The sequence below is a fragment of the Fusarium solani genome, assembly GCF_023522795.1.
Source record: "Fusarium solani strain SB1 chromosome Unknown bctg00000001, whole genome shotgun sequence".
NCBI classification, from domain to species: domain Eukaryota; kingdom Fungi; phylum Ascomycota; class Sordariomycetes; order Hypocreales; family Nectriaceae; genus Fusarium; species Fusarium solani.
Window position 1 is genome coordinate 1,544,048 of NW_027072156.1, and position 22,021 is coordinate 1,566,068.

At 55.3% G+C, this 22,021-nt stretch overlaps 5 protein-coding genes across 5 annotated transcripts; 2 read left to right on the plus strand and 3 right to left on the minus strand.

Annotated features, from left to right (window-relative positions):
* Positions 1–1,272: 1,272 nt before the first annotated feature.
* Positions 1,273–3,090, plus strand: MRS44_002584 (uncharacterized protein; the record flags this gene model as incomplete). Its single annotated transcript, XM_065622883.1, has 3 exons — positions 1,273–1,332; positions 1,397–1,694; positions 1,742–3,090. 3 exons carry the CDS (start codon positions 1,273–1,275, stop codon positions 3,088–3,090), a joined length of 1,707 nt encoding a protein of 568 aa, XP_065478955.1.
* Positions 3,091–4,767: 1,677 nt separating this feature from the next.
* MRS44_002585 (uncharacterized protein) lies at positions 4,768–6,840 on the plus strand (the record flags this gene model as incomplete). Its single annotated transcript, XM_065622884.1, has 3 exons — positions 4,768–5,320; positions 5,414–6,244; positions 6,296–6,840. 3 exons carry the CDS (start codon positions 4,768–4,770, stop codon positions 6,838–6,840), a joined length of 1,929 nt encoding a protein of 642 aa, XP_065478956.1.
* An 879-nt stretch (positions 6,841–7,719) lies between these two features.
* On the minus strand, positions 7,720–11,330 carry MRS44_002586 (uncharacterized protein; the record flags this gene model as incomplete). The annotated part of the gene is made up of 5 exons (XM_065622885.1): positions 7,720–8,165; positions 8,232–9,822; positions 9,876–10,579; positions 10,662–10,911; positions 10,962–11,330. 5 exons carry the CDS (start codon positions 11,328–11,330, stop codon positions 7,720–7,722), a joined length of 3,360 nt encoding a protein of 1,119 aa, XP_065478957.1.
* A 6,149-nt stretch (positions 11,331–17,479) lies between these two features.
* On the minus strand, positions 17,480–18,521 carry MRS44_002587 (uncharacterized protein; the record flags this gene model as incomplete). The annotated part of the gene is made up of 2 exons (XM_046268111.2): positions 17,480–18,374; positions 18,451–18,521. The coding sequence occupies 2 exons, from the start codon at positions 18,519–18,521 to the stop codon at positions 17,480–17,482; spliced, it is 966 nt and encodes a 321-aa protein (XP_046136699.1).
* Positions 18,522–19,156: 635 nt separating this feature from the next.
* MRS44_002588 (uncharacterized protein) lies at positions 19,157–21,244 on the minus strand (the record flags this gene model as incomplete). The annotated part of the gene is made up of 8 exons (XM_065622886.1): positions 19,157–19,180; positions 19,278–19,491; positions 19,565–19,921; positions 19,973–20,181; positions 20,233–20,397; positions 20,445–20,519; positions 20,719–20,936; positions 21,043–21,244. 8 exons carry the CDS (start codon positions 21,242–21,244, stop codon positions 19,157–19,159), a joined length of 1,464 nt encoding a protein of 487 aa, XP_065478958.1.
* Positions 21,245–22,021: the final 777 nt, after the last annotated feature.

Consider the following 22,021-nt stretch of genomic DNA (forward strand, 5'->3'; position numbering starts at 1 on the left):
AGCCATGATCCGGCAGGGCTTTCCCATGTCTTGAGCACGCCAGATCTTTTTTCGTAAAATTACGGATGGTCTAGGGCTGACTGGTGGACGTAATCTGTATTTTTGCGACAGTGGCTGCGTGTCCTTGAGCGAGTGCCGACGGATACGGATTTCGACAATCGGCAGACTTGAGAAACAAAACTGGGTGGTGGGAAAGTCAAAATGCGGTGGGCACGTCTGTCTGTCTTGCTCGACTGCAAGACCGGCGACATTGCAGCAGATGGATCCAACTAGACGTCTCTGTGCATCTTGGGCGTCAGGTCGGCGGCTACAGCGCAATCGTGGATGGTCGAAACGACCCAGCAACATGTAGTGGGTGCTTGGCTGTTTTTTTTGCGTGCAAGGGTCAGTCAATCGGAGCGGGGACGAGACCGAGACCGAGACATTGACTTCGGAAGCGAGCCGGGGAAGGAGGGTGACTGGAGAGTCTTTGCCAGACATGGCATCGCATCGCATCGCGTCTATCGTATCTGTCTGGCCCTGCTGCACTAATGACTGGCATCAACATGGAGGTTGGTGTCGACATCTGACCTACTGCTCCATGTCTCTGCTGGGTCATGTCTCAGATGACATTGGAGGCCGTTTCCTCGCAGCTATCTCGCATCCGTCTGGCGGGTTCATCCTGCAGCTCGTCGATCACGATTGAAACACATGTTGGGCGCGCTTGTTGAGACGTTGGAGGTTTGGCGCGCTTGGGGGCGGTGACTTGGCTCTAGGATAGTCTTTGTGACAGGCAGGGGCCATCACCGCCAGTCGAAATACAGATGAACGCGTTTTGGATTAAAATCCCATCATGTTTTGAGTAAATAGATGGATGGATGGATGGAGCATCGCCAAGATCAAGGTCTATCCGTGTAAGGGATGAAGCTGCACGACGCTCCCTGGACGCTGAGTGGTCGGGGCCTTAGGCACAGGCAGCTGCAGCGGCCCGAACGGGCAGGCACCTCTGGCTCTGAGCAACAACGGGTACGGGTACGGGAGGTACCGTGAATTGAGAGATGGATGCTTCACCAATGACAATCAACTCTGTCTATCCTCGTTATGAGCGTTCGCTGATGTGAATGTATTCGCATACAAAACCAGTATTCTGTTTGGCGGTCAGAGTGAAGTTATTGGATCCTGTCCAATCTCTCCCCGTCTCCTGTAACTTCTCCCGCTCAAGACAAATCTCGCGGTGCACGCATCCCGTCTTCATGGCCCCCATCTCTTCAACTCCATGAATCCCGGTCAACCATGGAGACTCCAAATAAAAAAAGACCTCGATGGAACAACGACCGAGTCATTTTACAATTCGTGCGTCTCACCTCCGATCCGTCGCAGCCGCCGTCGGCCGCTCGTGCTTACACATCAGCCATAGGACTACGATTGCTTCTACGCTCAGGTCTTTGAGAACAAGAACCCGGCACTCAAGAAGCTACCGGTGGGCGTCAAGCAGAAGAATTGCCTGTCGACATGCAACTACAATGCTCGTGCCCTTGGCCTCAAGAAGCTCATGTCGGTTTCCGAGGCCAAGCGCGTGTGCCCGGAGCTTGTCCTGATGGATGGCGAGGATCTCACGCCATTTCGCGATACGAGCAAAATTCTCTTCAACTATTTCAAGACCTTTTCGTGGAATCACAAGGTTGAACGCCTTGGGTTTGATGAGATCTTTATGGGTATGTTGTCCCGTCAGTCTTGCTTAAAATAGGTAGTCTCAACTAAGGCCACGGCCCGCCAGATGTCACAGATATCGTCGAATACAACCTGTTTTGCCTCAACAAGGCATCCCTGGCAAACTCGTTCTTTTGCCTTTCGAAAAAAGATCCGGAGCGGGGCTTTCAGTGCGATCTGACTAGCATCGCGGGCTGTGTCCACGACACAGCCTCCCAGGACCTTGACACTGAGAGTCCCGCTTACCTGCGCCTCCTCCTGGGCTCGCATCTTGCCCAATTCTTGCGTCTCCAAATAGAAGAGAAATTTGGGTTTACGTCAACTTGCGGCATAGCAACCAACAAGATGCTCAGCAAGCTCGTGGGTGGCAAGAATAAGCCCAGGAACCAGACGACGCTGCTGGCCTTGACCCAGGACGAGGCTATCACATTTCTGGATGACCATAAACTTAGAAAGATACCTGGTCTGGGCTTCAAAACGGTCGAGGTTCTGGGGGGTCATGTGGGTGCTGACATGAGTGAGGCCATCTCAGAAATGCCGGAATTGCGAGACGTGCCCGTAACTGTAGGCCAAGTCCGGCTTCATCCCAACATCTCACCTGGGACAATAGAGACTCTACTCATGGGCCCTGGTGCCGAAAAGGGCGTAGGATCTAGAATATGGGGTTTGCTTCACGGTGTTGACCCGACTGAGGTCAAGGAGGCTAGCGACATGCCAAGCCAGATCAGTATCGAGGACACCTATAAAGGCCTGGAAACTATCCCGCAAATTGCAGAAGAGCTCCACAAGCTATCTTGCTCGCTGGTTAGGAGGATGAGAGTGGATCTGCTGGTTCCCGATCAGAACTCTGACGTTCCAGGCTCTCAAAGATGGATCGCTCGGCCAAAGACGCTGCGGCTCTCTGTCAGGTCCTGGGCACAACTACAATCAGCTCAAAGCCACAACTCCGGACGGGTTTCTAGATCGGCACCCCTTCCAAGCTTTGTCTTTGATGTTAAAGATGACATCGACCGCATCGCGGAGCGGCTCGTTTCGGAGGCTCTGCTACCGCTTCTGCGGCGCCTTTCGCCGGAAAAGGGGCATCGGTGGAACTTGCAGATGCTCAACATTTGCGTGGCGAATATGGTGGCTGGTGCGGCGGATGACAAGACGGGAGCAGGCAGGGATATCTCTGCCATGTTCAGGCGTCAGGATGAAGTGCTGAGGCCGTTCCAGGTAATTCCAGATCAAGAGGATAAGGTAGAGGAGCCTGCGAAATCGGAGGACGAGTGTGACGATGGCGATGAGGAGGCGACGGGTTGGAGCATGGAGGAGAATGTTTCATGTCCTATCTGTGGGCATGCGATCCCCCCGTTTGCTGTAGCGGCGCACCAGAGATACCACGAAATGGGAGAAGAATGAAGTTGTCGTGACTTTGTGCCATGTGTCCGGCATGCCGCATGGCCATGACAAGGACCAGCCAACATCATGTACGCACTCGTTCGACCGAATCAAATCGAGGCTGATGAAAGGCACGTCAAGATCGGATACCGACCTTTTTCTTTTCTCTTGGGCAACGGCAGGCGAGTCGATTCGATTCGGGGCAGGCCCTCTTCCGTCCGGCGTCGTGCTCACCGATGCTTCTACCGAGATTTGGTTACACAGCACCATGATTGATGGGGTGAGCTGGCACCTCGACTTTTTCACGACGTACGGAAAACAAGACCGAAGCCTCCTGCGTCACTAATGGGCGTCGTGGTGCTATGGGGGTTTGGGTCGAGCTGAGTGTTGAAGGGGCTCGTAGTTGAGATTCGAGCTTGAGCAATGCCACTTGGAGCTATATAAAAGCCTATTAATATTTACTATGTATTTCAAAGGCCTATACCTTCTTCTTTCTCCCTCGCTTAGCCAATGGCCGAACTGAACAAGCTCCGTTCCCTAGTCGCACAAGTTGCGGAGATGCAAGCCCCCCTATCTCGCCACTTGCTTGTCGGTAGACTGGTCAAAGAACCGTGACGAGTATCGATAAGCTTGAATGAAACCATGAACAGACATTGTAGCAAACAAATTTACTCCCTGAGTTTCACTGGCGGAGAGAGCTGGGCGCAAGTGACTCGGCCTTTGATGACTCTGACCAAGCAATGCTCCCTTACACTCACAGATCAAAGCATTGAATGAATGACGACCTTGGATGCATCGTACATTGTGAAACTCCCTTATCCGCGTTTGTCCCGTAGAAAGCAGCAGAAAGAGTACCAGAGAGCCGGCAGCATCATGTGGTCACATCCGGCAGCCAGCTGGCGGCGCTGGCACTGGCACTGGCACTGGCAGACAGCCGGCAACGCAACGCAACGCCAGCCCCAGCCAAGGAAAGGACCAGAGAGCTGGTGAAGCATCGAGGTGCACCGCATCGCCCGATATTCTCTCCTCTTCCACTCACCTCGTCTCCCTCCTTCCGATCCTTCCCTTCACCTGTCACTCGCGGCTTCTGGCATACCCAACCAGATATTGGGGCAACCACCCACCCACCACCATCGCATCGCATCGCATCGCACCTTCCATCGTTTGATGTGCGGTCGTGCCTGCCTTTGCATCTGCCTGCTTTACTCTCTCCCTTCTCCCTCTTCCCTCTTCTCCTTCTCTTTATTCTCCCTTGTACCTTCTGTTTATCGGCGAGTCCGTTGCTACCTTCCTGTTTGTGTTCTTCCCATTGTCTCCTTCTTTCATTCACCATTCATTCATCCCAACAGAGAGCGAGCCTCTCCTCCTTGTTTACGTCTTCTGTCCGACCCTATTCAATCTCGTGAATGAGATGACTTCTATTGGCAGCAACTCGATTTGCAGGAGAAAGAAGTACTGGCTGGTTTTCATCTGATGATGCAGCTTCTGCTTCTCCCTGGACTTCCAAAGCTCGACCTTTAGCAACTTGTTCGCCTTTGGTCATCGAGATTCTCGCGATAACATCATCTTGATCACTCAGAGTCCTTCCGTTATCCGCCTACAAGAGTTCAGAGACGACCGGTCGTCTTCACCAGTTCAGGCTCTCACATCCCCTATCTTCGTTCAGAACTACACCAACTCTCCCACGACGGCGGCATCATGGGTCGAGGCGGTCGAGGAAGCCCGGCTCCTCGCCGTCCGGTTGACTTGACCGGAGCTATCTCGCCTGTTGAGAGAAATGATTTGGTTACACTGATCAATGCTATAACCGAGAAGCTTCACAACGACATCAGCATCATCTTCGACTCTCCTCCTGTTACCCCTGTTCTTGGGGATCAGGACATTGGTCATCACCAATTGTTGGCCCTGTCACTACGCAACACAAAGGAGAATGCCAACCACAAGCTTTCGTCCCAGGTCAAGAGAGCAACACAGGTACCTCAGCCAAGTTCTAAGGTGGCCGAGTCTGGAGAGAAGGGGGATGCAGAGGAGATCACACCTCAACTCAGGGAGCTCAAGAAAGAGGCGCTCCTCTTCTACCGCAAGTGGCAGACAATCGCCATGCAGCGTTTCCGGGACTTGAGTGTCATGGAAGCCAATGCTCCTCAAACTAATATTCGTGGGCGTGGGCGTGGCAGTACTCGAGGTGTAAGAGGTGGTCGCGCTGGCCGCGGTGGTAGGGGCGGCCGCGGAGGGCTTACAGTGACAACTGGTAAGTCGGAAAATGAAACTACTGGTTCGTATATATTCTAATAGTCCTTGCTTCCAACTATACTTACAAGTCTTGGAATCTAACGTGTGCTAGGCCCTCTCAAGACCCCCTCAAACCACGTCGACCGTGACCTATCTCGTCGATTCCCACCAATTCCAACCTCGCTCTGGACACTTCCCGTTGAGAAACGAAAGCTCTTGCTCCATATTTCGCTTCTCATGGTACTTTCACTCCAAGAGTACAGCGCCTACGCCCGTCTCCTTCTTCTCAATCTCACTTCCTCTCTGAACCTTCCGTTGAAGTTTCTTCAGGAGGAAGAAAAACGCATTGCGCAGGGATTGAGTCAGCTTGCTGTCGACGTGGCCGCCGAGCAGGCCACCGAGCAAAAGCAAGATGAGAACAAGCCTGTTGGGAAAACCAAGGCGCGTTTGGCTTCTATGACCGGCCCTTTTCGACTCGGAGCGCAGCTCATTGCTGCAGGCATTGGAACGACCCACGGCGGTCATGGACTAAGACTACCTGCGGCTGCAGGCTTGTTGGGGCCCATGTCTGACAATGGCATTGCTGCAGGCTCGCTGTTTGGAATCTATGGAACGAGACCGACTAGCAAGATGATTGAGTCCTTCTCTCGTGAGATCCAGGACTTCGGCATTGTTCCCATCCGAGGCATGCCCCAGGAGGACTACGTGGACGCCAAGGCCATCCCAGCTAAGAGTCGACGACTCCGAGTGATCATTGCTGCAAACGGTTGGGTCACCGAGAAAGAAGACATTGCTCGACCTTGGAAGTACCTCGGCGATCATGCAGAGGTGTACGTCTTGCGGTGGGAAGTGAGTGCTCTTCAGAGTCTGGGAGGTGCGCTCGAGACTGTCGTCCGAAGCTCAGCGTGGGCAGTAGCAAAGAAGGCCGTCACTGCGCGGACCAGTAAGTTATAGCCTCAGAAGTACGATCCAGCCGGTCCTAACACTGCTATAGTATTCACGAGTCTCATCGAAGCGTCTTGGCCTGCGGAGCTTATGAAAGTCAGCAAAATAATCGACAACCCCTGGAGCATCGGGATGGTTCGCGCTGAAAAGGCCGGTGTGGTGCTCGCAGACGCCATCATGCGCAGCAAGATCCAAGGTGACCGTCCCGTCTCTCTGATGGGTTACAGTCTGGCGGCTCGGGCCATCTATGTCTGTCTGATGGTTCTAGCTGAGCGCCGCCAGTTTGGTATCGTCAATTCGGTCGTGTTGATGGGCACACCGGCACCCTCCGAGAGCCGAGTTTGGCTGACGCTGAAGAGCGTCGTCTCTGGCCGCCTGGTCAATGTCTACTCGGAGAGTGACTATCTTCTTGGCTTTTTGTATCGCACTTCGAACATCCACTTTGGTGTGGCGGGCCTTCAGCAAATCCAGGGCGCGGATGGTGTTGAAAACCACAATGTTAGCGACCTTGTTAAGGGACACTTGCGCTATTCAACCCTGACTGGCAAGATACTCAAGGATATTGGCTGGGAGGACTTGAGCATGGACGCCTAGAAGGCGGACAAGCCACGCAGAACCGCTTAGAATGAGGGAGGCGCTGGCCGGCATGCCAGGTCCCAACGGGGAGGTATCATTGCTCAGGGGTAGGCAGTTGAGGGGGAGAGAATAGCCTTTCAGTTTGATGCGAGGATGAAGCTTTGTGTAAGATTAACAGTTAGCCAGGACATTCTAGGTATGCGTCCGTGTGGCTCAAGCACAGATATAAACGTCTTATGTAAAAACCAGTCCAGCCCAGCCCAGAGTGCACAGCACCACCGTCTCCCACTCCCTGTATGCTCGCTCATGCTGATCGATACCATATGCTCACTCCAGTGTATGCCTCTCTCCCCCTCTTCTGTATGCTCCAGACAAGAAATGCGAACCAAGCAAGGCTTCGGGCCAGATTGAAACAGCCCGGGGAATCCAAAACACGTGTCTATCGGGGGCGCGATGTCCTCTTTTTTTCTTCTTTCTTCTTTGCTCTGCTCCATCTTCCTTTGAACAGGTTCACCCTTCAATCTACCTCTTTCCTTGGGTGGCTTCTGTTAGTTGTCCCTTCTTGTCGACATCCCTTCCCTTCGATCTTGTCGACTCCTTCTTGTGGCCGGCCAGCTATACACCACTTTTCGTTGCTGAGGTGGTCGTCATCCTAAATTACAAACGTGGTATCGTACATGGTGATTTCTCCCTATTTTCCATTCTTCATCTTTGTCATTGGATCACCCCCCCTTAACGCTACCTTTGAGCTAAAAAAGGGGGGTGTCACACCATTATGTGTATGGGTTTCAGCATCACCGACGGAAGGGGGCTGCTAGTTGGATGGTCCGCTCCGAGCCCCCGGGCTCATTGCTTCCATCACTAAAAGAAATGTTCTCCTGTCGCACATTCTATGTCTCAAGTTGGAGGGGTGGTGCCAAGCATGCTGGGAACCTGCTTTCGGATCAGGCCACGGGCACCTCGTGGCTCGACACGGGGCATGCCCTGGATGGAACGGGGTTCCCGCATGAGAGACCGGTCGAGGCGGGCGGGAATACGGGTCACCACAGATCGGTACTCGCCCGGGAAGTTGCCCTTGGGCAGCGGCACTGAGGCTGTCCGCCAAATGTGGTCGGACGTGTCGCCGAGGAACTGCGGCACCTTGCCGCCGCGGTTCGGAGGAGCAAAGCTGCCGGCGTGCAGGGAGGCACCGTGAGAGGCACGGATGGTGGAGAGACGGGAGAGACCTGTCGACAGACCGGTCCGGCCTCGGGCCCTCTTGGCCATGATGATTTCGTCAAACAGACGGATCGCCGATGCATTGGCGGGGTGGATCTCTCGGTCATGAATAAACTCGTTGAAGCCTTTTTAGTTCCAGATTAGCACCAGACCGTCCAAAGGTTAAACAGATGTGATGTGACTTGACTTACACTGTGTTTCTCGCATCATGACTGCGTAGTCGTGCTGCTCGTACGGGAGACTCTTCATGAAACCCTCCATATCAAAGGCGTACAGCTGGCCATTGCTCTTTTGCTGACGCGAAGGCCGTCCAAGATATTTGCGGTATGTGTACAACAAACTCGCCTGGCAGCGGACAAACGCCGCCCGGACGCGGTCTGCGTGGAAGGCCTCGGGACAGACAAGGGAGACGTGGCCGAGGCATCTGCCGTGGGAAAAGGTCTTGCAGGCGTTGCACATGTAGATGCCATCTCCCTCGGCGTGCTCGTTGCAGATGGTACAGATGGACGTGTTATCCCTGGGGATCCAGTTGAAGCAGTGGCCCTCAACCCAAACAGTTGTCTCCGTGTTCCGCACAGGCTGGATCTGCATGCTGGGCATGATGGTTGACGCGGCCAGCGTCGACTGTGCGTAGGTTGAGGGAGCATAACCGCCGCCGTTGTAGCCACCTCCGCCGTATCCGCCTCCATAGCCACCTCCAAACGATGTCTGAGAGTCCACAGAGATGGCCGAGATGGACAGGTTGGCTTGGTGGCCGTTGAGGAACGGGAGGCTCGGTTTGTGGAATGGCTGGTGCTTATCCAGGCCAAACGACGAGCTGCGTCGCATCTTCTCTTCTCCGAAATGTCCTGATCGCTTCTCTCGGAGTGTGGCTGCAAGCGCAAACCCGGAGTCGCTTCGGGACACTGGAGTTGAAGGCATGGGAGGGAACGTCATCGAGACTGGAGACACCGAGGACTGCGGGCTGGTCTTGCCAGACTTGCTAGTGCTGGGTCTGTCTGATCTGCCATTTTCCACCAAGGCGGTAGCAAAAGCATTGAAGACTGGCGGCTGGATCTCGTTTGTCGAATCCGCCTCTCCAAAGCCCGAAGAGTTCTGTGACACCCACTTGCCCAGGGTGCTCTTGGCAGTTGGTGACCTGAAGAGGGCGCCGTTCTCGCTGGAGAATGCATCGTAGGGGAATGACTCCATGGCATATGGAGGAGGTCCTGTCGTGACACCATATCGAAGCTTGTGTGGCGCCGCAACCTGCAGCAGGGACATGAGTTTCCTGCGGGCTTGACGTGGGAGGCGGACCGGCTGCGAGGTGGCATCGATGGTATCCTTGTCCAGGTCGACCAGGACATAGTCATCCTCGGGCAGCTCGATCTTGTCGTATCGTCGCTCAATGCCTACAATATAGGGGCAAGGCGCCTCGAGGGCCGACAAGAGTCGTGCGGGAAGAACAGGGATGAAGATGCTCGACCATTTGAGTGGGTAGAGCAGATTAGCCAAGGCATGGCATGCGAGGTGCAGCATGCTCGTGTGAGACGAGAGAAAGATGATGCGAGATTCCGACATGGCGTACTCGAACAGCGCAACAATGTTCTCCAGCGACAGACACCTGAACAGGGCATAGAGATCAATGGTTCGTGAGCCCGGGAGCTCGTTCTCGGCCTCCTTTCGAGCATAGAGCCGTAGCTCTCGAACACCCAGCTCGACCTGGGTCTTGGATCCCAGGGGGTTGAACGCCTCGGTGCATAGGTTGACAACGTACCGCTCCAGGGGCTGCCAGCGCCCAACCTTGGGCGAGCTCGGGGTATTCTCAGCACACCGCCGTCTGTCATGGGCGTGACAATTGCCTTGAGCCATTCCTTCCAGAACGACATGTTGGCTGGGTCTCGTCCCAGAATACCGTAAGCACGAGGTGTCCAGAGTCCGCTTTCGCCGGTGGTGAGGCCCTCAATCTTGGATGCAGCACCATGTCTCAGGGGCCGAAGCATATCCGTCATGAGGGTGATCTTTTCCTCCACCGTGCTAATCTCGTCTTCGAGCCTCTCGCGGGCTGGAGAGCCTGATGGGATCGTGGGCAGCTTGGCGAGAAGCTGCGAGAGGTGTGTCCGCTCACCAGCCAGTCGAACTCCCAGGCTCGCCGCCAGCTCTCGCTCCTCTTCAGACATGTGGCTCTGTCGCCATTCCTCGCACCTTTGTTCCACCTCCTCGGCGACGTCGGCAGTCAGAGCAGTCCAGATGATGATGGTAATACCGTACAGCTTGCTGTTATCGTCAGAGGTCATGGTGAAGCCGTGCCAGGTCGACCGTGGCCGATCATCCGAGGACACAATCTGAATGTCGTTGGGAAAGGCAAACATCGGCACGTAGTCGGGGAACTTTCCACGCCTGGAAATCTCATCTACAGCCTCCTGGGGAGGATATCGGTCAAGTAGAACAGGCTCATACCGTCGCTTGAGGGGGTGCATATCAGGGTCGGTGTTGAGGGGCTCGGGCGGTGGGATCACGGAATTATAGTTGCTGAGACGCTTCGCAGTACGGATCGAGGCTGCATCTGCAAGTTAGCCAAAGTCACCATACAAAGGATGGGGCGCACAAACAGGAGCGCCGAGAAGATGTAAAAGACGAACCTGCTCGGCTTGCACTCGCTCTGGTGCTGGGCTGCTTGCGCAAGCTGTTCATGTCCCTAAAACTCATCTTGCGGCGGATGCTACCCTTAATGCTTCTGAGAGGACTCAGTCTGCCGCTATCGCTCTCCTCTGCCTTGATCCTCTCGGCTCTAGGGTTCACCATCGGTGCCCGAGCCTGGACTTTTGCGCCGGCACTGAAGGTCAGATCCTCGAGAAAGACCTCGCGCTCAGCTGCAAATTTGACAAGGGCCTTATCAAAATCAAAGTCGCCCATGAGCATGGGGCCCTCGCCCAGGATACCGCTGGGGGTACCGGTGGAATTGGCCCCTCCATTGGTGGCACCGAAGTTGGGGGATTCACAGGGCGAATAGTGGCACTGCTGCGGTTGCTCTTGGTGTTGCCGTCGTTCTCCTCGAGTGTGTGCACCGAGAATCGGTCGGTGAGAGATATCCTGGAGAGTCGGTTGGAGGAACTGTGCCGCGAGTGTCGTGCGTTGACCTTGGCCTGGGAGCCGTTGGCAAAATCGTCTTCGGGCTCGCCATCTTCAGCGATGGTGGACTCGACAGGAACGACGGGGATGACTGGCTGCGACGCGGGGTCGTGGATGGACACCGACTCTACGCCGGCGATCCAGAAATAGTCGGCGAGAGGGGTCGAAGAGTTCTCCATGACATGTCAATTGTCGCTATTAGGCCGCAAATGGGCAAGGTTGGAGTAATCGGGGGTCGTGAGGGCGGAGAGCGGCGGGGGAGCAGTCGTCGACTATGCTGCTCGTCTCGCTCTGGTTGTGGTGTGAAGAGGTCCGCGATCGACAAATTTCAGGTTGCTGGGGTTTCGGTTAGGCCATGGACGACAAGACCAGCGAAAGACGGATTATCGAGCGAGGGCGGCAGCGGCGGCGGCAGGCGGTAAATTCAAGCTTGAGCGACTTACTCTAGGCGACAGGAAAGCTCTATGCTAAGTCTGGATGGCAGAAAGAACTCGACTCGACGTGGACGAGGAGGGGGCCGAGGTCGAGAAACTGGCGAGGTGAGCCAGTCGCCCAGCGCCGTTCGTTCGTTCGTTCGTGAGCGAGCCAAAAGTTGGGTCTGGGTCGGCGGGTTCAGGTTCGAATGATGCAACCCAAACAACAGCCCCAGTGAGAATAGGGCAAGACACGATAACACCGGGAATCCGAGCCGAGTGAATAGGGAAAGGAAAAGAAGAAAGAAAGAAAAAAAAAGAGAAGTTGATGATGATGGGAGAATGAGATGAGCCCGGGCGGATAGAACAGGAGAGAGAGCGAGAGAGACGACGAGGATTTGGCGTCGATCTGTCCGTCAGTGCCAGTGCTGGCTGGTGCTCGGTACCTGCTTGGTACTGGTTATAGGTACCTACTGCCTGAGCTCGACCCGGACGAGGCCTGGGACGTGGACGCCCGTGGATAGCAGATGGATGGGTACGGGGTACTTGGTCGCAGCGGTATCCGATACATCCACATCCACGTCCAATCCACCCAGGGCGAACAAGCAAGCCTGGGCCATCAGAAAAACGACAGGGGTGTCTGACGCAGGGTGCCTTCTTTAGTCGTAAAATGGCGGATTGTAGGGTCCAGTTCCGTCACCTCTTGGACGCCTTCGGCCTCTGGGGCTGGAGCAACGGCAGCCCGGGCATTTGGGCGACTGATAGTCCAGGGGCTTCCCGGGAGGGCTTCTAGGGGCAACCACCCACCAAGAGCGTCGATACCAAGTAGGGTTGCAGTGTGGTAGGGGACCGATTTTTAGGGGACCACTGAGAAATGCGCCTGGCACCAGGCCATTGGGGGCGTGATAACCTCCTGGAGTAAGCTCCCATCACCCACCATCCATCATCAGTTAAGGCCAACCACTGATGAGACTCACCGCTGGGTTCGGGCTCTAGGCACCATCACCACCACTACCACCCACCACCACACCTAAACACAACGCATACCTGACAAGGGGCCAATGCCTTTACACCATCCGCATCCGAGTCAGCAACAATGGCCGTCTCGTTCCCGTCGCCGTAGCCCTGAATGAAATGGTACAGTATCGGAATGTATCCGTGCCTTTTCTGACGGTTTGATATCCGTAGGCGGCCGCAACCAAGAAAATGGGCGTCGATCTTCAGAAACACGCCGTCCCTACACACCTTTCGATGATGCATCCATCCAGATCACATCTGCCCATCCAAACAGTGCAGCACTCCCGCTTACCAACAACGTACAGTACCGACCGTTCTGCGGTACAGTGCCGCCTGCGCCCGGCATCAGGTACCCCCCAAACCAGCTCGATCCAGGTACCATCAGCCTCAGGGGGTCAAGCAAGCAAACCTTTGCGCCAGCGGCTCCACGGGCCATGATGGATTTCTGTGGTGCTCCGTTGGTGCATGCATTGGTTCTCATGGCCGGGGTCAGTCGTGTACCATGGCTTGTATCTCTCGTGTGGGCGCTTCTCCCCCACCAACCCGTTCAGTTCGAGGTACCTGCAGAGTCGCGCGTTTATCGTGCGGCAGAGGAGGTACCTCATTCTGTCTCGTCCCAGTCTGACCTCCATGTCTTGTCTTTCCCCCATGGACCAGTCCCACTTGGTCTCCGTCTCTGCTCCATCAGCTAAGGCAAAGGTGCTCCGTGAGCTGAGCGAGGTGAGCCAACATAGCCAGAGCTCATGACGAAGTTGGTTGGCCGTTGGCCATCGACATATAAGCCCCAAGTTTGACCCTCCAAGATATGCTTGATCGTGAACATTATGGAGGAGACCATGCAACGGATACTACTCTGCGGATGATATGAGCGTCAACCGCTAGTGGGTGCACCTGCGACAGCTTCCGCCTGCTTCTACTTCTGCATCAGCAACACTAGGAGCATGCATGCTTTGGCCAGTAACTCGGCGAGACGGCACCCATCACGGCTCGATGGCTCTCTCAACCGATGAGTTGTCCGTCCTGGGCTATGACTCCCTCGCGCCCGATGCGGCCCTGTTTGGATTCTGGTCAGCCAGCACAAAAATAGGTGTGGTGTGGTGCGCTGTCGTTTTAAGGCAAAGCCACACAACACAACACACAGGTTTGCTTGTGGTTCCAGATCGCTGATGAGAAACTCCTTGCCTGGGATCCAATACGTGATTAGTCGGCCGACAGCACTACGATGCAGTTGTGGTTGCAGCGCCGGGTGCAGTAGCAGAATCAGGAGCTCGTACAGGACCCATATTTCCGGGTCCGGGCCCGGGCTTAAGTCCCAGTTGCTGTTGCTGCTCCCGTTGTAGGCAGGCAGATCTGAAGGGGAAGAAAGAGCAGGCAATATCACCCCGGAACCACGGCTTGCGCGACGGCTGATGCGGTGCAGTGCAGCGCAGTATTGAATAAGGCGTCGTTTATGCTCCTTTGGGAAATACAACAAGAAATGGATGCATGACTAAGAGTCGGATGCTGAAACCCGGGGTGGGAGATGTGCAGTGACTGTTGTTGAACCAAGAAGTCTGGGCAAGCCCTGTCCTGTCCGCCTGCGCTGCCTGTCCTACCTGTCCAACGCTCCTTCCTACCTGCCTAGGAAATCGACTTGCCAATAAAAACCCGATTGGAGCTGGCTGAGCGCCTTCGGCTGGCTAAGTGCGCAGGTGGGCACGCAAGGCGCTCCTTCCCCCATCTCAATCCCACCCTCACCGTTCTTGTGCAGATGGGCCTGCAGAACGACGCCTCAAACGCTCCGTCGACATCAAGACTGCCAGTGTGTCTGGCTGGCTGGCTGTGGATTTGCAGCAACTTGCATGATCGTCTTTCCCTCTTTCGCTTCTGCAATATTTGCTTTTTTTTTCTTACTGCTGTGCCTTCGCTTCCTCCCTCCATTTCGCCTCCTTTTTCGCTTTTTTTCTTCTTCCTTGCTTCTTCTTTGGAACAAACTGTTGAAGGCAGCTGGGCCTACGTCAGTCCTAGTCTAACGAGGCTAACAGCCGACCCCCAATCTAGCGCGGTGGGTTGACGATGGCGTCCTTTTCCATAGCGCCCCTCACTCTCTGGCTCCCTCTCCGCGATGACAGAGATGAGCCAGCCAGCCAAGAAGATAACCTAAAGAAGTGAAAGTACACAGTACTTGGGCTTCATCCCGTGGACGTGAGGCAGTAACTTCCATGTTAGCTTCATCTGCTAAGCAAGGATAAAGATGAACTGAATTGGATTGGGCTCTCTGCACGTGCGTAGGCAACCATGACTGACATCCATCCTAAATCCCTGATCGACGTGAAGTTGCACGAGGGAGGCAGGTACATCGTGGGATAGTCGCCCTCGAGGGACCCAAAGTCGATAAAACCCTGCAGATCACTTCGAATTCGGGCATCTCCTGCCTCTTACACGACGCCTGCTTGAGGCACAGCGTTGATTGGCCAGTCTTGTATGATACCGATTTACAGAGCGGTGCTGAACTTCTCTGTCCACGGAGCATCCATGGACCTCAACTCTTGTTGCATCCGATGTTGCTCTTCAATACAAGCGCTTCTCCTTTCTCCCTGACGCCGCCCCTGTTATCTCCCTTCTCTCATAATCCACCTCATGTGCGACCTCGAGCCCGTGGATAAATCAGGCACAGAATCGTTTGAGGGGCCGCCGCCGCCGCCGCCGCCGCCCTCGTCGGTCCTAGTCCAGGGGCTACCTGCACCCAAGACATCCCAGCCCAAAGAGCGCGCCAACGCCAGGTCGCCCTAAGCAATGCGCCCCTGACGGGCCCTGGTGGGAATACGAAGCACGAGCCAGGCTCTGATGCAGGTACGGACGACGCCAGAGACGCAGCGCAGCGCAGCGAGGACACGAGAACGAGACCGACTCTCTCCACCCATGGATGGATGATTTGTTTGTGTACATGGTTCGTGTTGTCGGCCAATCTGATCCCCTCGTCGGCCTGGCTCCGGTCCAGGAAACAGAAGACAAGAAACAGTATGGATATCAGGGACAGAAACAACAACCTGGGGCCATCAAGACGAGCAACTCCCTTGTCCCGATGCGATGGTCCAGGCTCTCTCCCACTGCCATCCCGTCCGTCACCTTGACGCCTCAATTGGCCTCGACCTCGTGGAGCCACAGGCACGCGCACGCCTCCTATTCATCTTTGGACGCCAGTCGGTAATCGGATTGGCCGCCTACCAAGCGCGCCATGGTGTTGTTCGAAAGATTGGATTGTGTGCCATAGCAGCCAGACCAGATGACTGACCAGGCCATCCTCTCCAGGTTGAGTGAGCCACGTCTCCCGACCCTCTATCTAGTGCTGATAAGTCAGTGTATTTTGGACACTGACAACTCATCTTGCACCAAGAGGACCACCACACATGGTCCACCAAGCTGTGTGTCTTGCTGGATCAACCACGTGGTTTTTGTCCCTTGAGCATTCTTTTTGATTCCTTGTGCTTCACCCAAAACTGCTCATCATGCTGCACTGCGCTAATCAGAGCACTCTGTTCGCCCGTCTGGGTAATCATGCTCATGCACGTCTCCGCATGAGGTGCGCTCAAGCACTCTGTTCAACCTCTGTCTACCTGACACAAGACGGCGCGCCTCAAGATCGTGGCTGCGCCCAGTTTCCGATCACAGCAAACCACTATGCATATCTCTGCCTCGCTGATCGGCGTCGGATATCCATCGCGTCGTCTTGTTTCAGGTCGCTCTCCACGTTGGACCGTGTGTTACCCTTTGGTTCCCTTCCCTTGCGGGTATCAGAGATCTTAGTGTGAGGCCCTGTTTCGCTTGGTGTTTGCTCACCCTGGTAGATCGCCGCCGCACCGTTGGAGGCGAGTCAGTGCCCTTACGGATATCCCAGTCTCCGGCTCTCGAGTTGTGCACTTTCTTGCTCAGGGTAGAAACAATGTGATCAGCGGAGAGAAGAGGATCTACAGGCAGGCAAACATTGTCTCCCACCATGGCCATGACCGCCAGAACCCCTGCTCAGTGTTCCTGCTGCATCCCTTTTGGGAAACCCGGTCCAGAGACGTGGGATCAAGCTTGAGACGGGACGCACGACAGGTCGCATAATATCTGTGGTAATATTATTCTATTCTTGGCCACCTATGGAGTAGATAGATTGTTAAGCATGGCATGGCATGGCCTTGTCTTCTGCAGTCCCCAGATTCCCATGCTGCTTGCTGCACGCGTCATGGCTTGTCTATTTCGTATCATATCACCCAATACCAGCAGCCGGTGGTTTGGGACGGCTGACGAGGGTGAACCCGGCAGTGGGCTCACCACTGCCTTCAACTCCCGTCGTCGACGTACCATCCATCCCCAGTTATTCTGGCTCGACATCAGTCATCCATCCATCCTTTTATATGCCCATGTACAACTGACAGAAACCCCGAGAGAGACCCTGTCCTTGACAATGTCCTTGACATCCATCGAAACTCAGACCCAAGCAAGACTCACATATCCCCAAAAAAAGAAAGAGAGAGCGCCCCATGTCTCACACCAACTGACCTTGGTGAACCTTGTGTCCACTCCCCCATCTCTCGGCCGTGACGTGACCCCTGCCGTTTCCTTTCCCTTGTCTTCCCTGCCCGAGCCTCTAGTTAAGGTTCGAGACAGTCAATATGCCATTGAGACCAAGTTGTCGGAAACTGGCCGGTGCTTTGCCTTTACTTTGCATCCTTCAATATCCCTGCGACCTCTCTCCTAGCGGTTGTGCTATTCTTGTGCCGTGTTGCTGACAATCCGAGACCTGAATGTCGCAGTGCGTGAACCCGTCTGCGCCGCGGCACAACTCGCAGGCAGTAGAACGAGATCACGGGATTGTCCTGATGGTTCCAAGTTGAGAGCCCGGGCCAAGGTTTGTCTCTGCCGTGTCGCCCTCACCGTGCCACTCGCGTGCCCAGCTTGCCGGTTGACAGGAATCCTCGGTTGCCCATCTCGCCCCTCCAGCCAATGCCCAGTGACCCAAATATAATCCTCCCGTCTGGTGTCACCTCGACGTCGCCGCCCGACGTCCCGGTGCCGCTGCTGTCCTCCACCACGAAACACACTTGCTCCACCTCGCCCGGGTGCAGCACCGGCTTGGTGCTCCCGCTCGCCTCCCAGTTGCAGTCGCGGTACCGCAGCCCGGGTTCTGTGTCCAGCACCACCTTTTCCAGCTGCACCACGTCCTCGCTGCAGTTCTCCAGCTGTGCTTCAAGCGCCCACCGCCACGGCTGTCCGTCGCCGGCCGCAGCCTTGAGAGGTCCGACCTTTGTGCGCACAATCAGTGACGCCTTGCAGATGAACTGATAGAGCTTGCGGAACGTCCTTGTACGCCCACTCGTCTCAGTCGCCTCGTAGTAGCTGACCGTCACCGCTAGGACGTGGTTACCCTCTTCCTTGAGGTCGAATGAGACGACCCTCTGCAGCGTGCCGCCAGAGTCGAGGTCCACCTCAGGTTTGTCGGTGGGCGGGCCAAGCTCGAGGCGCTGGACGGCACCCAAGCCGGGCGTCTTCATCTCGGCCTCGATGCGCACATCGCGAATGTTCTTGGGTACGTCCGGCAGAAGGTCATTGTTGGCGCAGAGCGTGCAGCTAAACGTCTCGCCAACGTATGCCGAGCCAAATGACACGGGAAGGTTGACGATGGGGCTGAGGAGGAACGGTGATGGGTTCGACGTGGTTTCGGAGCGGTAAGCAAGCGATGCCGGAGCTGGGGCTGGCTTGACAGTCGCGCCTATCGAGGAGGGAGGGTCGATGGGATACTGGGTGACGAGCGAAGGGCGTGATAGTCTTGAGTAGCACCATTGCAGGTTAGACCCGAGGCATTCACATGGAGCCGCGTAAGATAGACAGGAGCATAGCTCACCGAAGGACCTTGAGAGAGATGGAATGAGGTTCCTTGACGGGATCGTGGGAGGGGTATCGTTGATGGCTCATCTTGCCATGTTGCAGATCTCAAACGACTATGGGGACGACACAGAGTTGTGGTCTTTGCGTGTTCAATGATGATGGTCTTGTCTTGGTCAAAAGAGGTTGGAGTTGCGATGGTGCTCATGCGACCAAAGGTCGGTCTTATCGATAAGACCTGCCCCTCACCAGCCACACTCCTTCAATCATACCGAGCTACATGCGAACAGTCCGAATCGCTTCCCATGAAGTCTACAGATTCACTACAAGTACTAGAATGATATTAAGCAGATTAACCGTCCTAGGTCGTCATAGTTTGACGACCCCTCAATTGGATCAAGTTGATATGGTCAGGATAGATAGATAGTCTCAACCTGTAATAGTTATTTCAAAAACAATCTTTTGCGACCTACTAGAGAGCAATGCGGTGCGTGCTAGCTTGCACGGCGACATCCATTCCAAACGACGCGCCGAGACTGTTCCCTAGGTACCGAGCAACTAGAATTCGCATACGAGAACCTGAATCAACGCCCTCTTTTTCGTAATGCAAGCCGGAGCGTTTACGTACAGAACCAAAGCATTCCAACACCAGCAAGCAAGTCTTTCTTTTCTTCAAAGGAGGGCCGTGGCCGTATCTGTGAGGGGGGAGGGAGGGGGCACACCCTTTAAAGGCCTGGAGGAGGGGGAACCTGCAAGGAGATGTTAGTCAGTTACTGCACGCGGCACAAGATGCATTCGAGCTGCTCGAGAGTGGACGGAGTCCCACTCTCTCGGGGTTCCACATACCGCGCCGTAGCTCCCTCCAGCCGCAGGGGGAGACCCGGAGGGTGGAGGTGGTGGAGGCGCCGAGCTGGGCGGCGGAGGCGGCGGAGGAGCTGCCTCACTCGGGGGCGGAGGAGGCGGTGAAGCCGATTGCCCAGGAGCGCCTGCAGGAGAGCCCTGGCCCTGCGTTTGAGCTTGTGCCTGGGCTCCATAGTACTGCTGATACATGGCGACATAGCTGCAGAACGTGGTTAGCATCGGTCAACTGGAGTGTTGAGTCAACACGAGGGGCTTGAGAGAGGGGTACTCACTTAGCATATCCGCCATAGGCCGCATAGGGATCTGCTCCTCCATAGTACTGGGCGTACTGAGCAGCGTAGTCGGCGGCATTGGTTGGGCTGTTGACACCAGGAGGTGCCGGGCTATTGTTGGAAGCCCCGCCAGATCCAGCGCCGTAACCACCATAGCCGCTGCCACCGTGAGAGCCGCCATAGGAGTTATGAGAACCTCCGTGAGAGCCGCCGTGAGAATGATTACGATCACCTCCATAGCGGTCACCTCCATAGCGAGGGGGGCGGCTCTTGAATTCTTCATACTGCTCCTTGACGTTGGCAATCAGATCCTCGCAGAGCTCCTTGGCCTTTTCGACCATGTTGGCATCAGGTCCCCTAATAGCATGTTAGCCAATTGTGTCGAGATACCCATTGAGATTCCCTTACGTGACATGGAGGAACATGTCCTCGTCGCTTTCCCTATTCGTGGCTGCTTCCAAGTAGCCAGATCCTCGGCCCTTGATCTGCACACGACATCCAGTCTCTTGCTGAATGTGCTTGACGTAAGCACCACCATGTCCAACAACCTGAGCGCGTAGGTTGAATCCATGAACAGGCTCTAGGGTGATGGGGATCTTCTCTTCGGGCCATTTGCGCTGCAAGATATGTCAGTTTGTCCATCTTACACAGTGGCTGTAGTTTCTCACTCGTCCAAATTCGTCTCGTTCCACTTGCTCCTGGTCCCGGCGGCGGAAACGTCGCTCATCGACGAGCTGGGGAAGTTCCTGCTGAATTAGCTCATTGATTTTGGCGACAGCCGACTCCAAGCCTTGCTTGGATGTGCTTGTGACGTGAAGGTAGAGCGGGGGGTTCTATGAAACTGTCAGCGGCATTTCTCCCGGAACGAAAGCACACTTACAGCAGCTGTGGCCATGCTCTTATTAGGATAGTAATTGCCGCGAGTGGTGACATCTTGCAAAGTCAACATGAAATCCTACAACAACAGTGAAAGGAATTGCGTACCAGCGCCGGTCTCGTCTTTAATCTAAATCAAGCGGGAGTCAGCAGGAGCAACGAAGGGGTGTCGAAGCGAGCTATCAAGCTGTGTAAGCATGATATCCTCGATTCAAAGTGCAAGAGGCAATCCGACATGGCGAGTCTGGGAGGATCAGTGGATTTCAAAGAGTATTTACCATTTTCTGCGTGGACCCCTTGGTGAGGAGGTAACGGTTCCTCAAGTCGTTCACTTCAATGTCCTGGATATAGTCGCCATCTGCGACATACATCTCCCCGTTGAGCGCAGGAGCTGTCTTTGAGGAGCTTTGCGAAGTCGGCGCGGGAATGGCGGGGAGGATTCGGCGGGCTTGATCGGAGGGACATCGACGTGTTGGATTCCTTTGCGAGCTTGGAGCTGCGCATTGATTCTAGCCGCAGCGGCAGCTGGGAGACAGGTTAGACACAAGTTTGGAGAAAGAAGCGGTCGCGAAAGTGGCCGCGAAGCACAACAACACACGCACCAGCAGCAGCGGCGGCATCGCCAGGTGACTTTTTAGGATCAGAACCTCCGTCGTTTCCAAGGGGGCTGCGGTCCCTGCCGGGCTCAGATCGACGCGCCGGAGGCGATCGAGAGCGGCGGTCGAATCGCGAGGCCCTCTTGGGCTCTGGTTCGGTCTGGTCGAAGCGCGAGCGCTTCACCGTTCGGCGTTCGGTATCATCCATGGCGCGCGAAGCACGTGTGTGCTCAGGACGAGATTGGGCCGTCTGTCACGAGTCGTGTCTGCCCTTGTAAAGCTCTAGAAAAAAGAATCTATTGCGAACGATCCGTGTCGACGTGTAATGATGCGATTCTTCGAGAGTCTGTAAAAAATCGGTAACCGAAGGGCTCGTGTATCGAAGTGGAGCTGTTCTCGTAGATGCGAAAAGAAAGGCTGGTTGGTTTGGTTTGATTTGGTTGGCGAGGGTCTTTCTCCGGCGCCAAAGCCTCACAAAGGGTGTCGTCTCGTGCACGGACCTCCATCCAGCCTTTCGCCACACGTGGCTGTGCGAGACATGCGTCGGCGCGAAACCGGCGCCCTTGAAAGCGGGCAGCAGTTTTGAGGCCGAGATTGAGCACAGGCTTCAGTGTGAAAGGTGAGCAACAAATGTGCCCTCATTGGACGATGCATGCTGCTGTGGCGCAGCCTTGCATGGGTTCGTGGACAGATCTGGGGAATCTGATGGCAGTTGGATTGAGAGCTGTGCATTTGTGCGACCAGACAGCAGCAGCCATTGTGCGGTCACATGGACAGCGTCACCTCTAAAAATTTGATTTTTCAAAGTTCAGAAACCCGTTAGATTGCCTCTATCAACCCTCAAACAGCCTTCTCACCAGCAAAAGGCTCCATCCATCCGCTGGGCTTCAGCGCTTTCGCGGGGCTGCGATAACAAGCTCCAGCGGAACCCCCCCTGCTGAGCTGATCCGTGCCCGCAAACCCCGACCGTCTACCCCATCCACAC